Source organism: Capricornis sumatraensis, chromosome X, assembly GCF_032405125.1.
Source record: "Capricornis sumatraensis isolate serow.1 chromosome X, serow.2, whole genome shotgun sequence".
NCBI classification, from domain to species: domain Eukaryota; kingdom Metazoa; phylum Chordata; class Mammalia; order Artiodactyla; family Bovidae; genus Capricornis; species Capricornis sumatraensis.
The window spans coordinates 134139448-134161174 of NC_091092.1; the positions used below are offsets into that span (position 1 = coordinate 134139448).

The 21727-nt window shown below is 44.9% G+C and overlaps 1 protein-coding gene across 1 annotated transcript; it reads left to right on the forward strand.

The window, feature by feature from the left end:
- Positions 1-763: 763 nt before the first annotated feature.
- On the forward strand, positions 764-8840 carry LOC138071514 (transcription elongation factor A N-terminal and central domain-containing protein-like). The gene is made up of 3 exons (XM_068963040.1): positions 764-870; positions 3180-3264; positions 7681-8840. The coding sequence occupies exons 2-3, from the start codon at positions 3240-3242 to the stop codon at positions 8838-8840; spliced, it is 1185 nt and encodes a 394-aa protein (XP_068819141.1). The 5' UTR covers positions 764-870; positions 3180-3239.
- The last annotated feature ends 12887 nt before the right edge of the window (positions 8841-21727 follow it).

Here is a 21727-nt window from a genome sequence, read left to right on the forward strand (position 1 = left end):
TTCAGTTCAGTTCAGTGGCCCAGTCGTGTCTGACTCTTTGCAACCCCATGGACTGCAGCACACCGGGTTTCCTTGTCCATCACTAACTCCCAGAGCTTGATCAAACTCATTTCCATTGAATCAATGATGCCATTCAGCCATCTCCTCCTTTGTCATCCCCTTCTGCCTTCAGTCTTTCCCAGCAGCAGGGTCTTTTCCAATGAATCAATTCTTTGCATCAGGTACCCAACATATTGGAGCTTCAGCTTCAGCATCAGTCCTTGCAATGAATAATCAGGATTGATTTCCTTTAGGATGGACTGGTTTTATCTCCTTGCAGTCCAAAGGACTCTCAAGACTCTTCTCCAGTGCCCCAGTTCAAAAGCATCAGTTCTTCGGCACTCAGCTTTCTTTGTGGTCCAACTCTCACATCCCTATGTGACTGCTGAAAAACCATAGCTTTGACAAGAATGGACCTTGTTGGCAAAGTAATGTCTGTGCTTTTTAATAAGCTATCTAGATTTGTCATAGCTTTTCTTCCGAGGAGCAAGCGTCTTTTAATTTCATGACTGCAGTCACCATCTGCAGTGATTTTGGAGCCCAGAAAAATAAAATCTCTTACTGTTTCCATTGTTTCCCCATCTATTTGCCATGAAGTGATGGGAGCGGATGCCATGATCTTCGAATTTTGAATGTTGAGTTTTAAGCCAGCTTTTTCACTCTGCTCTTCAGTGTGATATGCACCATGGGGGGAGAAAATGTACAATCTTTGATGTTCTTAACAGGTTTCCTCCTCTGTAAGATGGCGGTAGCCCTGTACCTGTGAAGATGCAGATGAGCGTCTGTAGCACACAGACTTACTCCACGTGCGGTGCTTTCTGCTGTTAGGAGGTAAGTGCAGGAGTGAATGCAGGGGACTGGGCACACAGTGACACTGAAAACACTGCAGTCGCTGGTTGGAATTTGTAGAGAAGGTGTTCAGGCGAGTTGTGCACAGCAGGATTTTGGTTTTTGTTTTAAACATTTCACAATTTAATGAGGCTCCCTCCAGCAGAATGTGAAGTCGGAGAGGTGGTGTGCATTCAGCCCAGGAGCAGGTTGGGAACTGCCTTTGGGTGGAGGCCCACGAGCTGGGTCAGTCCTGCTGCGGGAGAGGAGTTGTGCCTGTGTGTTCAGGGCCGTGGTGATGGCTCTGGTTTAGATCACAGTCACCTGGAGAACTGCAACGTGCCCAGGCCTGCCCGCAGAGATTCAAATTCATTCTGTCTGGGGTGAGGCCCTGGCATTGTTTTTGTTTTGGCTGTGTAAGTTCTCCAGATGACATGGATTTGCAGGCAAGAGGGAGAACCACACACAGGCTCAGAGAGCTAGTGGAGCAAAGGCATTGAGCTGGGAGATGCAAGTGCCTGCCAGTGATTCAGTCAGATCACAAAGGAGGCTGGAAAGGGGCTTTTGACTACTGGCCAGGGACCTTGGGCTCCATCCTGGGAGCAGAGGGGAACTTCTGAAGGGCCTTAAGCAAGAAAAGCAGGGATCCTTTTGCTGAAATCTCTACTAGAAGATGATCCCTCTAACAAAATATCGTGCATAGAGTGAAAGCAGTGAAGAACTGGAGCCGGCCAGATAGCAGGAAGTAGAGGTTTGGTTTGTGGATCCCTCCTACGTGTGCCCCTTAGCAGCGGTGCCTGTCCTTGTATTTGCCAGTTTCTTGTCTGTGTTCTGCCGGGCTGTCAGCTCCTTTATGGCAGAGAGTATCTCGTTAGGTTCAGCATCTATCGTGTACGAGAAACATAACAGATAGTTATTCAGTGAACTGTGTAGAACTCTAAACTGGACACACAGCCTACTTCATCTTTTTATGGCAGTTCTCAAAATGTTATATCCCAGTTGCTCCTAAGGCAATAAATTGCTTTCTATCAACATGACTGTCCCACAGGGAGAATAGAAAGTTTGACATCATTGAAATGCTGCAGAAAATATGGAAGAGAGGCACAGTTCTTGAGGGATCAGCCTACTGTGTTCCCTGTTTGTCTGGCAAAGTAATAAGGCCACTTTCTCCTCCAAAAAATATATATATGGCAGTTTCTCAAAAAATTAAAAATAGAATGCCTATATGATCCAGCAACGGCACTTTGGGTAAATACCCGACAGAACTGAAAGCAGAAAGATATCTGTGCATTCATGTTCATGGCAGCATTCTTGACAAGAGCCCAAAGGTGGAAGCAATTCAAGTGTCCATCAGCAGGCGGATGGATAAACACAACGTGGTCTACCCATCCAGTGGAATAGTATCTAGCCTTGAAAGGAGGGGAATTCTGACAGACACTCCGATGTGGATGAACCTTGAGAGCATTATGCTGTGTGAAATAAGCCCGACACAAAAAGGCAGATACTGTATGATTCCACTTATGTGAGGTATCTAAAGTAGTCAAACTCAGGCAGTAGAATGATGGTTACTAGGGAATGCAGGGTAGAAAGACGTGGAGAGCTGTTGAATAGGTGCAAAGTTTGTTTTGCAAGACAACTAGCATTCCAAAAGCTGGTTGCACAACAGTGTCAATGTCCTTAGTGAACCATCCATGTCAAAATGGTTAAGATGATAAATTATACATGCATTTTTACCACATAAAAATTTTAAAATGTAGAGGAACAGTAAATAAAAGGGTTATGAAATGAAGAGCAGAGTGCTTATATATATGAAACTTTTAACTTCAGTAGGTTTCCATGAGTAAAGAAAAAGTCTCAAGAAACAATGCTTCCATCTCCCTGAAGCCCTGAAGCTACAATTAACTTCGCCTTCAGAATCTCCTTAAGGCTCTGACCTTTCATTGAGAAATTTGACCTGAGTTAAAGATTGCCTAACCTCCTTGGGGGAACTCTAGACCAGTGTCTTATTAACCCCCTTGCTGACATCCAGCCCAGTTGAATCCTGCTTTCTCAGGTAACGAAGCGTAGAGAATGAGTGTAGAACGTGAGGAGACTGAGTCCTTGCTAGGAAACGTTCCCACACATGGGGGAGGGTTCAAGTGCCCTGAGCTCCTTGTGACCGGACCGTCGTGACTCCCTTGCTTGACTTCCTCCAGGTCCCGAGATCTCAAGCAGACATGCCGAGAGCAGGAGTCAGCAAGTGAGGATGTGTGTTTTTAATTTTTCTGTGCTGTCTTGCCTGTTCTTTGTTGACTGAGCCTTTGATTCTTTAGGAAGACCCTTTTACTGTTGCAGTGGATTCCAATGAAATACTGACATTTACAGCAACATGGATGGACCTAGAGATTATCATACTAAGTGAGTAAGTCAGAAAGAGAAAAACAAATACTATATGATATCACTTATCTATGGAATCTAAAATGTGATGCAAATGAACCTATCTCTGAAGCAGAAACAGACTCACAGACATAGAGAACAGACTGGGGTTGCCAGGAGGACAGGGTGAGAGGGAAGGATTGGGAGTTTGGGATTAGCAGATGCAAACTGCTGTATACAAATGGATCAACAGCAAGGTCTTACCATAGAGCGCAGGGAGCTATATCCAGCATCCAGTGATAAGCCATCATGGGAAAGAATGTGAAAGAGAATATTCATGTATAACTGAATCACTTGGTTATGCAGCAGAAATTAACACAACATTGTGAATCAACTACAATAAAATTTTAAAAGGAACAATATATAAGTAAATGGGTAGGATTGTGTTCCAATAAAACTTTATGTACAAAAAAATCAGTCAATACGTAAATCTTCATTCTGATCATTCAAAAAAAGAAACGGAATTCCAAAAGGAAAAACAAGGATCTTGAAGTACCAGTTCTCGATAATTAGAGAATACCACTTACAATCCAGAATCAGTGGCCCATTGAGTTCTTGTTAACTGACTTTAAAAAAAGAATAATAAATAAAAAAGACCACCAGGTGGTAAAAATACAAGACCCAGAACCCTGATCATGCGCACTATGCAATGGGGGAAAACCAGTAGGAACCTCAGAGGTGTAGCTGTGGGTGACCACCTGTTCATATTTGGGGATCAGGTTTGAGGGGAGATGGGGCTGTTTGCAGTGCAGCAGTGGGCTTCTGTGGAAGCTGAGAGCTGATATGAATGCAGTCACAGGTGAGGTGAGGCGCTTGCCTTCTGGTGTCCTGATTCCAAGGGGCAGTAGGACTGGGATGATCCATGTACCATGGCATTTTCAGTAAGCAAATCTCTGGAACATATAGGGTTTATCATGAAATTGTAATAGACTCATAACTTTCCTGGTTAGGAAAACAGTGCATATGTATACATCAATAGAAAATATTAAAAAAGTGTAAAACAACAAACAAGAATCACTTAAGATCTTGCCATTCTGAAAGTAACACTGTCAGGAATTTTTTGTATCTATTTTCAGTCTTTTCTCTTCACATGTGATTTTTAAATAAAATTTGGATCAAGCTTTAGATCCCACAAGCTATGCAGCATGACCAGAAACAAATAGTAAAGATAAAAATAAACGGACTTTAGATGTTGTTTTTATTTTTATTAATTTTTAGCTTTTTTTTTTTTGGTCACACTGCACAGCTTGTGGGATCTTGGTCCCCTGAACAGGGATTGAACCCAGGCCCTCAGCGCTGAGACTACTGAGTCCGAACCGCTGGACTGCCAAGGCATTCCCTCGATGTTATTTTTAAATAACAGCTTTGTTCAGATACACTTTTTATACCATAACTTCACCCAGTTTAAGTGTACAGTTTCCTGGGGTTTTTAAAATCATATTCACAGCTGTGCTGTGGTTACCACAGTCAGTCTGAGAGAAGAATTTGTACCTCCCCCAAGAAAAGCTGTGTACCCATTAATAGCCACCGCCTCTTCATTCCACCCCACTGGTTCCCCGATTCCCTCCATCCCAGCCCTCGTCCACCATGAATTTACATTCTGTCTCTAGATTTGTGTATTCTGGACATCTCATGTAAATGATCATACAATATGTGGTCTTCTGTGTCTTCAATTTAGCATAAAGCTTTGAAGGCTCATCCAGTTGTCTGTATCAGAATTTCATTTTATTGACAACATCCCATTGTATGGATATATTAGGGTTTGTTTCTCGATTCCTCAGTTGATAGACATTTGGATTGTTTCCACTTATGGTCTGTTACGAGCCATGCTGCTATGAATGTTTGTGTGCAAGGATAACCATTTGGAACCTCATCGTTTCTTCTAAGTTTGCAGAAAATTCTTACAAAAACAGCCTCCCCATCTCTCATTTCCTTAAAGTAAATTTTTAGAAATAGAATTGCTGACTAAAAGGACCTTAAACTTTACAGCACTTGTCAGATGGTGTCTAGGAAGACTGCATTTACTATCTCTATAATCACTTCAGTGTTGTGAACCTGTGTGTCTTTGGTGATTGTTATTTAATATCACGTGCTATAAAACAAGAGTCCATGGAGTCTGGAAAAGATGATATCCCTGCCATCAAAATGCTTATGTTCACATTTAGACCGAACAGGCAGATACAGATCCAAGGGTATTTTGTAGGCAAGGTTGTGTGCATTAGGTGGAGAGAAAACGAGACGGGTTAGATAAAGTGAACTTTTGCCTCCCCAGGGTGAGGTTCACACAGACATAGCCAGCTTTTTACACCTAAAAGTGGGGGGGGGGTGGGCAGAGAAAGGTAATGGAACGAAACTCTGGCCTAGAGACCCATTAGTCCAAAGTCCTAAATCCTCTGGATTGCAGAGTCAGACCCTTGACCCCGATGTCCAGAAGACCTAGACGTCAGCACCGTGTGGCCTGGTGACTGTTGGGGCCCATCTGACCTGCGTCCAGCTGCCTCCCAACCTTTGATGTTTCATCATTTCTGTAGATTCCTTGGGACTTCTGAATAGCAGCTGGTTTTGGCTCTGCTTTTCATGCTTTTATATTCAGAAAAGTCCTACTTCAAGACTATAAAATCAGGGAATTCCCTGGCAGTCCAGCAGTTAGAAATCTGTGCTTCCACTCCAGGGAACCCGAGTTCAGCCCCTGATCGGAGAACTAAGATCCCAGAAGCCACAGTCAGTCAGTTCAGTCGCTCAGTCGTGTCCAACTCTTTGTGACCCCATGGACTGAAGTATGTCAGCCCTCCCTGTCCATGACCACCTCCTGGAGTTTACTCAAAATCATGTCCATTGAGTCAGTGATGCCATCCAACCATCTCATCCTCTGCTGTCCCCTTCTCCTCTCGCCTTCAATCTTTCCCAGCATCAGGGCCTTTTCCAGTGAGTTGCTTCTTTGCTTCAGGTGGCCAAAGAATTGGAGTTTCAGCTTCAGCATCAGTCCTTCCAATGAATATTCATGACTGATTTCCTTTAGGATGGACTGGTTGGATCTCCTTGCAGTCCAAGGGACTGCTAAGAGTCTTCAACACCACAGTTCAAAAGTATCAATTCTTTGGCACTCAGCTTTCTTTATAGTCCAGTTCTCACATCCATACATGACTACTGGAAAAACCATAGCTGTGACTAGATGGACCTTTGTTGGCAAAGTAATGTCTCTGCTTTTGAATATGCTATCTAGGTTGGTCATAACTTTCCTTCCAAGGAGCAAGTATCTTTTAATTTCATGGCTGCAGTCACCATCTGCAGTGATTTTGGAACCCCCAAAAATAAAAGTCTGCCACTGTTTCCACTGTTTCCCCATCTATTTGCCATGAAGTGATGGGACCGGATGCCATGATCTTAGTTTCTGAATGTTGAGTTTTAAGCCAACTTTTTCACTCTCCTCTTTCACTTTCATCAAGGAGCTCTTGAGTTCTTCACTTTTTGCCATAAGGGTGGTGTCATCTGCATATTTGAGGTTATTGATATTTCTCCCAGCAATCTTGATTCCAGCTTGTGCTTCCTCCAGCCCAGCGTTTCCCATGATGTACTCTGCATATAAGTTAAATAAGCAGGGTGACAATATACAGCCTTGACGTACTCCTTTCCTGATTTGGAACCAGTCTGTTGTTCCATGTCCAGTTCTATATGTTGCTTCTTGACCTGCATACAGATTTCTCAGGAGGCAGGTCTGGTGGTCTGGTATTCCCATCTTTTTAAGAATTTAGGTTCAGCCCCTGATTGGAGAACTAAGATCCCACAAGCCACAGTACAGCCAATAAAAGCTACATATTTTAAAAAGTTAAACTATAAAATCAGCAAGGACTTCAGTTTAAATAGCTGAACAAGGGGGAAAGTAGTCTGGCCTCCTCAGCCTTTCCCCATGGATGCTGACATTGGCATGTTTTCATTCCCAACATAACCACCAAATTCCACACAAAGGAGTTGACTAATCCTGATCTGGAAAGGGCGTTCATTTGTAAAAGTGGAGATGGGAAAGTTATAGCAGCTCTTTCAGCAGGCCTCCTTTAAGGGATTGTTAATGCAGGGCCACTGTTTTGTTGTTGTTGTTGTTTTAACTGCTGAGACTCAGACTTTTGAGACTGATCCATACTGCATTGCAGATTGCATTTTCTAACATGTCACACCCACATTTATTACCTAACTCTTTCTCTGCCTGGCTCAGATGGTAAAGAATCCGCCTGCAATGCGGAAGACCTGAGTTCTATCCCTGACTTGGGAAGATCCCCTGGAGAAGGGAAAGGCTACCCACTCCAGTGTTCTTGCTGGAAAATTCCATGGACTGTATAGTCTCTGGGGTCACAAAGAGTCAGACAAGACTGAGCGACTTTCTTCTTCTTTTTCTCTGCCTAGGTAACTGGCAGAGAGCACAGTGCATTTATGACGGAGCTGCGCCCGGCAAATGCAAGCTTGAGAACATGGAAAGCCCTTTTTTCTTGGCAGCTCTAACCATGTCTGACAAGAACCAGATAGCGGCCAGAGTTTCTCTTATCGAGCAGCTGATGTCTCAAAGGAATTTTGAGGATCTCGGCCATCACCTCACTGTGCTGGAAACTCTGCATGTGACTCCAGAGCACCTTCAGGAGACAGGGTTGGTCAGGGCGGTGTACAGAGTCCTCAAAAACTGCCCCACGGCGGCTCTGAAGCAGAAAGCCAAGCGTCTGCTGTCAGAATGGAAAGCGCTGTATAAGGATACTCTCTGCACGCCAGAGGGCAGCCCTAAACGATTTCCTCTGGGTGGAAGTCAAGAAGAAAATCGAGGACTTCCTCCTGACCCAAATCAGGAGGAGGAGGTACGGGGTGGCTCCAGGTATAATTCTCTGTTCACATCCCAAGATGTGGCGGGAGCTGTTGAAACGATTGTGCCGGAGGATAGCTGCAGCGGAGCGGAGCCTAAGGCAGTGCCTCTGAGTGCCCGGGACCCTCAATCCACCAACCTGGCAGCGAGTGGGCAGCCGGACCCCATAATGTCAGTGAGAGCCAGATGCACAGAGCTGCTGTACGAAGCTCTAACTGCCTCCTCCCCAGGCCAGCCCAGAGCCCACCTGTGGCCCAACTTGGCACAAGAAATCGAAGCACACGTTTTTGCCCTTCACCCCAAGAACCTCCAAAAATACAAAACATGCATCCGCAGCAAAGTGGCCAATCTAAGGAACCCCCGCAATTCTCACTTACAGCAGAACTTGCTCTCTGGGACCATGTCTCCAAGGGAATTTGCCGAAATGACCGCCATGGAGATGGCCAGCCAGGAACTGAAGCAGTTGAGGGCCTCCTACACGAAATCTGCCTTACGGGAACATTACCTGCCCCAAGTGGTGGAGGGCACGCCGACGAGGAAAATAAAATGCAAGCGCTGTGAGAAATTCAACTGCCAGGTCACTGTGATCCCCAGAGGGACACTCTTCCTTCCAAGTTGGGTGCGGAATCCAGGCCCAGATGAAGAAATGATGACCTATGTCATCTGCAATGAATGTGGGGAGCAGTGGTATCATAGCAAGTGGGTGTGCTTGTGATTATAAATAAATGTTCTTTTAACAGCAGATAACTGAAGTGATATCCTTTATTTGTACTACCTTTTTATGCTTGTCTTTTAAATCTTATACATACTATCCTTTTTTTAAATTGAGGTATAGTTAATTTATAATGTTTTACTAGTCTGAAGTGTATGGCAAAGTGATTCAGTTCAGTTCAGTCGCTCAGTTGTGTCTGACTCTTTGCAACCCCATGGACTGCACCATGCCAGGCCTCCCTGTCCATCACCAACTCCCGGAGTTTACTCAAACTCATGTCCTTTGTGTCGGTGATGCCATCCAACCATTTCATCTTCTGTTGTCCCCTTCTCCTCCCGCCTTCAATCTTTCCCAGCATCAGGGTCTTTTCCAATGAGTCAGCTCTTCCCATCAGGTGGCCAAAGTATTGGAGTTTCAGCTTCGGCATCAGTCCTTCCAATGAACACTAAAGACTGATCTCCTTGATGTACTCTTGAGCAGTCCAAGGGATGCTCAAGAGTCTTCTCCAACACCACAGTTCAAAAGCATCAATTCTTTGGCACTCAGCTTTCTTTATAGTCCAACTCTCACATCCATACATGACAACTGGAAAAACCATAGCCTTGACTAGATGGACATCTGTTGACAAAGTAATGTCTCTGCTTTTTAATATGCTGTCTAGGTTGGTCATAACTTTCCTTCCAAGGAGTATGCATCTTTTAATTTCATGGCTGCAGTCACCATCTGCATTGATTTTGGAGCTCCCAAAAATAAAATCTGCCACTGTTTCCACTGTTTCCCCATCTATTTGCCATGAAGTGATGGGACCGGATGCCATGATCTTAGTTTTCTGAATGTTGAGTTTTAAGCCAACTTTTTCACTCTCCTCTTTCACTTTCATCAAGAGGCTTTTTAGTTCTTTTTCATTTTCTACCATAAGGGTGGTGTCACCTGCATATCTGAGGTTATTGATATTTCTCCTGGCAGTCTTGATTCCAAGCTTGTACTTCATCCAGCTCAGCATTTCTCAGGATGTACTCTGCATAGAAGTTAAATAAGCAGGGTGGCAATATACAGCCTTGATGTACTCCTTTCCCAATTTGGAACCAGTCTGTTTGTCCATGTCCAGTTATAACGTTGCCTCCTGACCTTCATACAGATTTCTCAAGAGGCAGGTCAGGTGGTCTGGTATTCCCATCTCTTTCAAAATTTTCCAGAGTTTATTGTAATCTACACAGTCAAAGGTTTTTGGAGAAGGCAATGGCAACCCAGTCTAGTACTCTTGCCTGGAGAATCCCAGGGACAGAGGAGCCTAGTGGGCTGCCATCTATGGGGTCACACAGAGTCGGACACGACTGAAGCGACACATCAGCAGTAGCAGCAGCAAAGGTTTTGGCATAGTCAATAAAGCAGAAATAGATGTTTTCCCAGAACTCTCTTGGATTTTCCATGATCCAGCGGATGTTGGCAATTTGATCTCTGTTTCTGCTGCCTTTTCTAAAACCAGCTTGAACATCTGAAAGTTCACAGTTCACGTATTGTTGAAGCCTGGCTTGGAGAATTTTGAGCATTATTTTGCTAGCGTGGACTTCCCTGGTGGTTCAGTCGGTAAAGCGTCTGTCTGCAATCTGGGGGACCTGGGTTTGATCCCTGGGTCGGGAAGATCCCCTGGAGAAGGCAATGGCACCCCACTCCAGTACTCTTGCCTGGAAAATCCCATGGACAGAGGAGCCTGGTAGGCTACAGTCCATGGAGTAGCAAAGAGTCGGACACGACTGAGCGACTTCACCTTCCTTTCCTTTTGCTAGCATGGAAATGAGTGCAATTGTGCGGTAGTTTGAGCATTCTTTGTGCTTTGTAGGGGGTAGTTGGAGCACCCGCCACTCCAGGACAATTACATCTGGATCTGTGCAATGCCTGGAGGAGGAAATGGCAACCCACCCCAGTATTCTCGCTGGGAGAATCCCATGGACAGAGGAGCCTGGCGGGCTACAGTCTGTGGGCTCACAAAGAGTCAGACATGACTGAGCGACCAACACTTTGACTTTTTACTGTGGGGATGCAGCCCCAGCATCACCATTTCTGTTTTCTTTCCTCAAGTTACTTGAAGTTGCAATCAGAGTTCCAATCACCTTTAACAAAAGTGTTATTTTGTACACTTCACAGTTGAGGAAACGTCCACAGTGGTCCTGTGGCTCACCTCGGCAACACAACCGTAAATAGTCACACTCGAACTGCAGCTAGATTTTCTTCCTTCCAGTTCCCTGTCTGAGACGGCTTCCATACTGACTCCTGAGAAATACAGCCCTGGAGATGCGGGGCTAAAAGAATAGTGTCTTCAAGCTCCCACGTCGGTGGATGGGAGCTTTGTTGTTTTCCATTCTCTTTTCTCTTTCCACTTTACAGGTCTCCCTTGAGCCCTGAAAGTTCCCCTATTAATTCCAGCTAGAATTTGTTTCCAGCCCTCTTGCTCAGTCATAGGAGTCACACATTGTTTTTCCTCCACACAATTTCTCCAGGGTACATAAACTCTTTAGGACATTTGGTTATTGATGTTAGGAAGTCTTCATGTTTCCACAGGCATGTGTTTAGATCTGTACGGGAGGAAAAAAAAAAATCCTAGACTCTAGCTGGGACCCTGCAAATTAAAACTGCGGAAAGACAGAGGAACCAGAGAGGAGTCAAGTTTATTTACATGTGCAGCACTTATACCTGCAGGAGAAACTCAGTGATGAGTAACTCAAAGGGATGATTAGAACTTGGGCTTAGACAACATTTTAAGAAAGAACAGTCCATTTGTAGAGAAGGACCAAGGAAGTGAAGTCGCTTGGTCATGTCCCACTCTTTGCGACCCCATGGACTGTAGCCTGCCAGGATCCTCCGTCGTCCATGGGATTTTCCAGGCAAGAGTACTGGAGTGAGTTGCCATTTCCTTCTCCAGGGTTCTTCCTGGCCCAAGGATCGAACCCTGGTCTCCAGCATTGTAGGCAGACACTTTACCGTCTGAGCCATGAGAGCAGAAACAACAAATTTCAGTGAAATTCCAACTAATACCAAGGGAAACGGCTGTAGGCTTTTAGGGGCAGCAGGCTGTGGGAAGGTCCTTTAGCTGGGGAACTGATGGATGATATGGGTCGTCTAGTATGGTTTGTGTAGACTCCTCTCTGTGCCATGCTGCCTCCAGTGATCAGGTGCTTATCCCCTGGTAGGGAATGCACAAGGGGAATTTTGGTGCTGCTTTCAGGCAGTTGGGGGAGAGCAGAGAGCTCAGCCGTGTTTCCTCTTTTTTGTGTGCTTTCAGTTCCAGTGATCTTTCTGCCCTTTTATTTTGAGGGTGGCACGCTCCAAACCCCTTTAGGTCTGAAGTTCCGATTCTGCTTTTGTAAAAACTGGCATTAACCTCTCAGAGGAAGTCTGTTACCTCGGTCTTTGAATCTCCCGATGTTTGTCTCCTCAAGGAAAAGGGAATCATTTCCGTGAGGCTTTTGTAAACAGTGTGGAACCAACCTGTATAATGTTAAAATACAACAGTCCTTCTGTGTGATTACAGCTGATATTTTTTAGAAGTTCATAGAATTTTACTTTATCGTTTTCACTATAGTGTGTAAGTTACCTCCAAACCTACACATTTTCACCAGTTCTTCTTTCTTTACTCTCCTAAGTCCCTTTGGCAGAGCTCTGACGTCTCCAAGGACTATACAGTTTACCTGCCTCGTAACAGAATTTCCCGAAATGTGCAGAACACACAAAGCAAATATATTTGTGTTTTCAAACGGTTTTAAAGAAAGCAGCTTGAGGCCCTCTGGGAGGAATTCTGTTTTGATATCTTTCTCCCGGAGGCTTCCCAGCACTGCCTATTGTGATGTAACAGTCTTTTAAGAAGAACTCTGCACAGCCAACTAGAACTTCAAGTTTCACCAAGTGTGGTTTCATGTAACTTGCTTGGAATGGTCTTCAAAACTATTCAGTGGTTAGAAAAGAGCACAGCACGTGAAACCCGCGTGTGATCAGTTCACGTCAGGGTTTGTCTTTTGGTTGGGGGCTTTTGGGGTGTGTTTTAGAGGGTAGGATTTTGTATGTTTATTTTTTATTTTGGTGTTTTTTATTTGTACAAGAATTTTGCAAACTGTGCAAATGAATGGAAATGGAAATTCCTTTATTCTCCAAGATCTAAAATCTGAGTTGTCTTCCTCATTTTGTATCAACTTTGTCAGTGAGTTGTAACTATAGATAGAAAAATAGTAATCTGGTTTTTTTCTTTTAGTCAGTGAGAGAGCATTACGTTTTCTAAGTTTATGGCCTTCCCTGTTGACTCAGACAGTAAAGAATCTGCCTGCAATGAGGGAGACCTAGGTTTGATCCCTGGGTCAGGAAGATCACTTGGAGAAGCGAATCGCAACCCACTCCAGTATTCTTGCCTGGAGAATCCCATGGATAGAGGGACAGAGGAGCCTAGCAGGCTACAGTCCATGGAGTCACAAAGAGTTGGACAAAACGGAGCAACAGACATATGTATATGCATGTCTTCTTCATTTGGTATCAGCTTTGTCAGTGAGTGTTGCAACTATAGATAGAAAAATGGTAACCAGTTTTCATTTTCTTTTAGTCAATAAGAGAGCATTACATTTTCCAAGTATAGATAAGAGTTCTTTTACATCCTATGCTTATCTCCTGAAAAGAAGGGGGTTTTCTTTTAAAGCACTCATGGAGTAAAGGAGCTCTCATTTCCGTTAAAATAATTTTTACAAGGACAGTAATGGATGGGAGGGTGTCTGACACAGGGCACAGGCAGAGTTGGTTGGAGCTGAGGCACAGTAAGAGGAAGGGGATGAAGGATTCAGGAGATGCCAGGCTCATGAGGGCCCTGGGGAGTCATGATGAGGACTTTGGAATTTTTGCCAAGCTTGATAGGAAGGCATGGTAGCTGAGGGTGGGTAGTGATGCAATTTGAATGACCTCAGGGAGCATCTCTCTGGCTGCTGTGTGAAGGCAGATGAGGAGGGAAGCAAGGACAGAGGCAGGGGCCCCAGTGTCATTTAACAAGCAAGAGTGCACAAAGACTGCGCTCCTTGCATCCTTACAGCTGATGGAGTCCTCGGTGATGGGACTGAGGACACGCTACCCCATCTGGCACTTTGGCATAGTGAATATTTTAAGCTGAAGGAATCTGAGAAATGGCAGGTGCAGGAAAGTCTCTTGCTTTTTGCCTGTAGAAAAATTTAATCAGATAGGTGAGAAAATGAAGAAGCAAAGGAGACACAATAATAATAGTTTCAGTTCAGTTCAGTTGCTCAGTCATATCCAGCTCTCTGCGACCCCATGGACTGCAGCGCACCAAGCTTCTGTGTCCATCACCAACTCCCAGAACTTGCTCAAACTCATGTCCATCGAGTTGGTGATGCCATCCAACGATAATAATAATAATAGTTTAGTCATTAAGAAATGTCAAGGACCTTTAGTTCGTCCTCAAGAGCTCTAGATAATATTCTAAGCTATATCCTTTGAGTTGTTTCATAGATACTAAAACCCTCACCGTGTGCAAGAATGTAACTATACAATGGCCAGGCTGTAGTCATGACATAGGCTGCCACGGTTCTGAGAACTGGCCTCAACGAAATGGGAACAAACCAACCTTGGGAGCTGAAGAGTAACTGTACTTAAAACAATCAAGATTAACACTGATCAGACCACCGCATGGTCAATTCCAAGACAGGGCTGTCAGAGTTGACTATGTTGTTTCTACCTGTAGCCCCTCCCTCCATCTAGACACCCCTGAAACTCTCCTATGAGCGCTCTTGCCTACTGATTGTCAGTGAGGAGTCGGCCTGTGGACATGAGCGCACCCTGTCCTCTGAAATAAAGCAAACTTCCTTCCCATCAATCTTGCCTCTCAAGGATTGGCTTTTGAGTGGTGGGCAGTTGGACCTAACACGGATGTGGGACTGTACTTAGTGACTGGTTTCTGATGAGAGATTATAGTGGGAGTGATGGAGAGTAACTTCTGAGATTAGGGCATAGGAGGCAGTATAATCTCCTCTTTGTTCTCTGTCTTTTGTAACTCTTGATATGTAGGAAGTCAGCTGACACCTCATAAGGACACCCAAGTAGCCTTATGGAGAGGTCCACAAGGCGAGGAGCCCATGGCCATGTGAGCACACCATCTTGAAAGAAGATCCTCCAGTTGGAGTCAAGCCTTTTGACGACTGCAGCCTCGGCCAACAACTCAACTGTAACCTGGTGAAAAACCCCAGGACCCATTTAGGTACACTGCTCCTGAATTTCCCATTCACAGAAACTGTGAGACAATAAATGTTGTTTTAAACCACTAAGCTTTGCAGCATTTTGTTGAATAGCAATAGATAACTGTAATATATGTGGGGACCAGAAATGGAACAAAGGGAAAACTTGAAGGACAAGGTGATGATCTTTGTAAAGGTATTTGCTGCTTTGGTGTTTTGATTTTTAATTTGTATTCATCGAATCTGAGATACTATAGACTATTATTATGTACACTAGGGGAAAAATGCTGCCAGGTAAACTAAATTATTGCTCATTATCTTAAAAATTATTTTGTGCAATTGTGTGATAATTCTGAGCATGAATTGGTTGGGGTTATCGTTAAAGAATTCAGCCAGCGATGCCCTGCTTTGCTCGCTACTGCCCTCAGATCAAAGCTCAAATTCCTTCCCCAGACATGCAGGGCTCCTCACAGAGTCCACGCTGCCTGTGAGCATGGCAAGCTGAACACGTAGACTCGGCATCCTCCGAAGCCCTCCACCAATGACTGCTGGGAGCACAGATACCCCAGCTCCTGTGCCTCAGGGTGGGTAATTCTAAGGCTTGGGCCCTGCTGTCTCTAGAACTCCCCAGCAGAATTCAATCACAATGGTAACTTATTTATATAACATGTCTTTCCCTTCTCTGTCCTACTAGAACTAGAACTTTGGGGACAACCTCCCAAATAAACCGTGCACACTTGAATTCTGGTTTCAGAGTCTGTTTCTGAGAGAATGAAACCTAAAGAGGAAGGGCTTGGGAGAATGGAGCACCAGGAAGTCCCCACTTATTCTACACACATACCTTGATGGTGCTGGGCAAGCATCAAGCTCAACAGGCTCACTGGTGATAACATGTGAGAAAGTACTTTGTAAGATCATCAGCTTCTATGTATTCAATTTTTCTTGAGAAACAAACTTGAAATATTGGAATGTTACTGTTAGGGCAGAAGACCAAATCCAATGCAGTTCTTGAGGAATCATCTAATTTCAATTTTCTCTATCCCACTGTCTGTCAAAGAGACCCAACACTTATGTCTTAGAATTGAAGAGACAGTTGTCTGAAATCACACTGAAAAAGTGTTGACACATAGTGTTTCAACAAAATTAGCTGAATGCCAATCTGATTTATGAAGACTGGATAATATACTTATTTATTTTAATGTTTACTTAACCTTAGATTATGTACATAAATTACATATAAATTGGACTTTAACACCCTTTAAACCAATGAAACTATTGAAACAAGACTGCTCAGAAATGATTTCTATACTATAGTTGGGCATTTCATGGTCACCGTTTCCTAGAAACACTCAGCTCTTGAGTTTTGGGTATATTCCCACAAACCCTGGTTTTAAGAATAAAGAAAGGAATGATATACCAACCACTCACAAATCATTAAAATCATGTTTAAATATAAGATCCAGTCCATAAAACCAAGACCAACAGACTCATAAATCAGACTTCCTGTGGCAGGCTGAATAATGACCCCCCAAAAGTTGGTCATGTCATAATCCCTGAAACCTGGAAATGTTACCTTATGGAACAAAAGGGAAATTTCATCTGTGCTCTTATGCATCTTAAGACAGGGAGGTCACCCTGTATTTTCTGGGTGGGCCAGGTATAATCAAAGCGTTCTTTTTAGAGGGAGGAACATGATTAAGAGTCAGAGAAAAGACAAAGGGACAAAGGAAGAAGAGACGCAGTGATGTGCCTACAAGCCAAGGACTGTTGGAGCCCCTATAAGTCTAAGAGACAAGGAATGGATTCTCCCATGGAGCCTACAGAAGGAACAAACCGTGCCAACAGCTTAGTTCTAGCCCCATAAGACAAATTGTGGACTTCCAACCTCCAGAACTCTAGGAAAATCAATGTATATCCCTGCTCCCACCCTTGCCCAATGCTGCAAGGCTTGTGGGATCTTAGTTCCCCGGCCAGGGGTCGAACTGATTTCCTCTTAGTTCCCTGTGCCCTCGGCAATAGAAGCAAGGAGTCCTAACCAAGAGACCACCAGGGAAATTCCAAATTTACGCTATTTTAAGCTCTAATTTTGTGGAAAATTGTGACAATGGCACTTCCTCACCAGGGCTCTGAGAAGAATCAATTCTCAAACAGGGTGTAGTTTGCAGAAAGCAGGCCTCTGTCCATGAATACATGAACTCAGTAATTCCTTTATCGCTCACATTATTGTTACTTGAACTCAATAGAGAAAAAAACGTATATTGCATAAATATAAGAAGGGAGTTGTACCACACATCAAACTCAAGAACAGCAAAGTTAATAGCATATTTATCTTATGTGCCCAAGGCAGAAAGGTACCAGTGTCAGGACCTGGAATGCTGGAGATGGAGTTCAGATCAGTAAGTGTTCTAGACTAACACCATGCGATAGAAATATAATTCTAGCAGCCATATTGTTTTCATTGTGAAAGAAACAGGTGGAATTAATTTTAGTAATATATTTTATCTAATGCAGTATATGCACAACATTATCAACATGTATTCAATATGAAATGATTGGTGAGATGCTTTATGTTCTTTATTTATTAGAAAGCCTTCAAAATCCAATGTATATTTTGCAATCACAGCACATCACAACTTGGACTGGTTATGTTTCAGGTACTCAACAGCTACATGGGGCTAGTGACTACTGTATTTACTGTATTGGACAAAGCAGACTGAGAGCATCTAAATAGTCCCAAAGCCCAAATGGCATTAAAATGCATGGAGGTCACATAGGGAAATAGTCAATATTTTATCAGAACTCTGTATGGTGTGTCAGCTACAAAAATACTGAATCACTATGTTGTACACTTGAAAATAATACTGTAAGTCAAAGATACTTAGAATATTCATTTGAAGTAGCATACAAGATAAAAGTAAAGGGTTTATGCCACATTCTGATGCTGAAGATGAAAAAAAATTCATGCTGTTGAGGATTTATTCACTTGATGACTGTTAATTGACTATTAATACACTAATCACCATTTAAGAGGCATATAATTTTCTAGGTCACTGAAATTATGGTACGGTGTCTCAATTAAAAAATACAACAACAGGTGCTTATCTTAGAAATCCCTATAAAGCAGTCAGTTTTTACTAAAAGTCGTAAAACCTCAGGAACTAACCAGTGGACACGCTCTTGTGCTACGAGCACCTTGCCTTTCCTGTAAACATCCTGTCTGTAACCTGGGGGCTGGAGGTGATTACACCTGGTCCCTGGGCAGTTCCTGAAAATCTGAGCATGAGACGTTTCCAAGCATGTTGCACAGATAATGAGCATACCAGATCGTGAACCTGAGACCACAGACAGAAACCACGGTTCACATCTTTAAAACTGTGAAATTGCAGAATCCTGACATCAAGCCTCCATTGTAATAGTCTTGGGTTTAACTTGGGAGCTTTCGACTGCTGATTTAATTTGGTGGCCCTCTGAAACTGAGGCTCCTGGAGGTCCGTTTGTCCACTGCTAGAACAACTATTAGTCTCATCTCCAAAGAGCACTTGATGTTTCTTAAGTGGGCTTTCTAGTGATGCCAGAACCTCCAGCATTCCAGGAAATGTGATCATCAGCAAATTGCATCTCCTTACATTTTTATCACGAAAAGGAAATTGACACTTGCGATCATACATTCTAAGAACCGGGTCTGAAGCTTATTCTATTTGAACTTCAAAATCCCTTAATATTGTGACTGACGCTGATGAAAGATTTTTTCTGTAAGTCAAACAAAGAGAGCTAGGCTCGCCTTTAAGAAGCCCATTCCAAACCAAGGCTCTCAGCCAGCTCTCCACAGAAACTGTTGACTAAAAAAAACTAATAGTGCAGAGGTCCTCACTCAGCTGGAGACAACTGTGCAAAACCCCCAGCCCCATATCAGTACTTTGGGCAATGTCTGGACCCAGTTCTGATGGTCACAACCTAGGGAAATTGCTACTGATCTAGTGTGCAGAGGTTACAGAGGCTGCTAAGAATCCTACAGTACATAGGACCGCTCTCTAACCACCCTGAATGAATAATTGTCCCGCCCAGCCCAACAGTGCTCAATAGTGCCACAGTAGAGAAAGAAACTAGGGTATGCCTTGGAAAGCAGGAGAACCAGGGATACTTTTTCAGTGAGTGATTCCCAAAAGGCTGTCCTAGGGCTTCCCTGGTGGCTCAAAAAGTAAAAGGTAAAGAACTCGCCTGCCAATGCAGGAGATGTGGGTTCGATTCCTGGGTGAGGAAGACCCCCTGGAGAAGGAAATGGCAACCCACTCTGGTATTCTCGACAAGAAAATTCCATGTACAGAGGAGCCTGCGGGGCTACAGTCCATGGGGTCCCAAACAGTCGGACGTGACTGGGCGATTAAACAACAGCAGCAGCGCAGCACTGGGGAAGAGCAGGGACTCCAGACCAGATGGTCTGGGTTTCAACGCTGGTGTCCTCATTTACTGACTGTGTGTCTTGGGGCAAGCTACTAGACCTCTCTGTGCCTCCTTTTTCTCTTCTACAACTCGAGGATTATAATAACAGTATCTTCCAGGGAGAGCCCTTACAGGCTGTAAATGGGTTCATAAGTCTCACGTGTTTAGGACAGTGCCAGGCCTACATAATGCACTACAAGTGTGTATTTCTTAGGTGGCTTTGCTGATCTCTGGAAAAATAAGTATCAGGGCTTAGAAAAGTTTGTGAGAAGCAAAGAAACAGCTTCAGACGCTGAATTGCCAGGGCAAGAAGAGAGAGTCAATTTCATCTGACAATCCCGGCCTTTCTCTCCAGTTCATCAACATTAATCATAAAGACATTGAGTAGAGGGCCCCTCAGCCCCTCACAGTGGGCTCTGTAAACCCTCACCATGGATCCTCCTCTGGTTTTCCCCCTCCTTCCGCAGCAAAACTAGCCACTGACCATCAGTTGGCCCCCTTCCAATAGAGTGGAAAACACAGGACGGTACAAGCACGGAACACAGCCACCTACAGACACACACGCCGGCCCAACAGTGGATGTCTGCAGCCCACCGAGTCCGCACGCACCGCTGGGTCCCTCTGCCTAAGGATGCAGCCAGGTGGGGCGCAGCAGATGTCAAGGAGGTTCGGCGAAGCCCGCCAGAGGGGAGCGCGGGGGAGTCCGTAGGCGCACCCAGCCTGACATCCTCTTTGAATTCCGTCTCAACGCGCACAGATACACCTGCCCACGGGTGCCTAGGGGGACGGGGGACAAAGAAAAGGGGCCAACGCGGGGGGCGGGGAAGCTCTTGGCCCGGGGCCAGTCGTCAGCCAGACACTCACCTGGCTGCCTTCCCTACTCCACCTGCCACCCAGAAGAGCAGAAGCGGGAGCGCAAGAGCCCAGGGCTGCAGCATCTTCGCGGGGTCCTCCTTCTTCCGTGCCTCCTGCTGCGCCGCCTTGGGAGGGCGTGGAACCCCAGGCGCCCCGGGGCCAGCGCCTCCGCTGCCCTCGGCTGCTCCGGCCTCGGCTCCTCCCGGGGCTCGGTCCTCGCGGGCGGGAAGCGGACGCCGGGCAACTGCGGCGGTGGCACTCGCTGGCCGGGAGAGGCTAGGGGCGCCCGGGAGAGCCGTACTGCAGCTCCTCTCCGGTGCGGGAGGGAGGGCGGGGCGGGCCGTGCACAAGTGGCCGGGAACCGCCTCCAGCACCACCCGCCGTCCTTCCCTCTCTCACTAAGACACTTCTGCCTTACTTTCTGCGCTTTCATACTCTGCGAGGTTTTCTTCCCAGATGGCAAATCACCGGCGGCTAGACCTGGAAGGTCACCAGGTTCTGGGCGACCCCTTCAGCTGACAAGTGATCTCTCCTGCTCATTTGCAACAGCTTTCCTGACGTGGGGGCCGCCAGAGGATGTTGTAATATAATAACCAGTGCAGAAATCATGGTAGAAACACCAGTGCTATGTGAGCTCAGAGAATCCACGTGGGTATTTAGAGGTTCTCTGTTTCGACAACTTGTTATAATAGAATGAATGACTGGTCCCTCCTGCACCCCCTCCCTGCACCCACACCCTGCAGCTTCACGATGGCCAGAGCCTCTGGTCCCACACTTTGGCTTTGGACGTGGCTGTGTGACTTGTTTGACTAATGGCATAAGGACCAGTTCCAAACCTAGATGTTAAGACCTAGGCCTCTATTATGGTGGTGAGAAGACCATGCCCCAGCCAGCCTCTTGACTCAAAGAGAATGAGGATCAGGGGGAACAGAGCTACTTGGTCAACTGCAGACCTGTAGCAAGCCTAGTGTATACTAGCCAACCCGCAGATGCATGAGTAAACTCAGTCATGGTCAGCAGTGCCAGCCAAGCTACTGAGGCTTATTGGGATAATTTGTTACACAGCAGTAACAAACAGTCTGATACACCTGTGACCTGCTATCAGAAATAAAATGAAGAATATAAAGAGGAGATTTGTCTTGACTGTAAGCTTGACTCCTGGTTACATAATGGGTATATGCTTTAATTCTAGGCAGTGAAATATGCAAAATGGGGATATGGCAGATGCCAGCTGCAAACCATGGACATCCGTAATGGAGTAAGCCATGCTCCACTGGATCTTCTGTTTTATGGATGAAGACATCTTAATGGACTCAGTATCCTTGGTTAGTAACCATTTAAGCCTTGAACTGTTCATAGCTAATAGTGACAAGCATT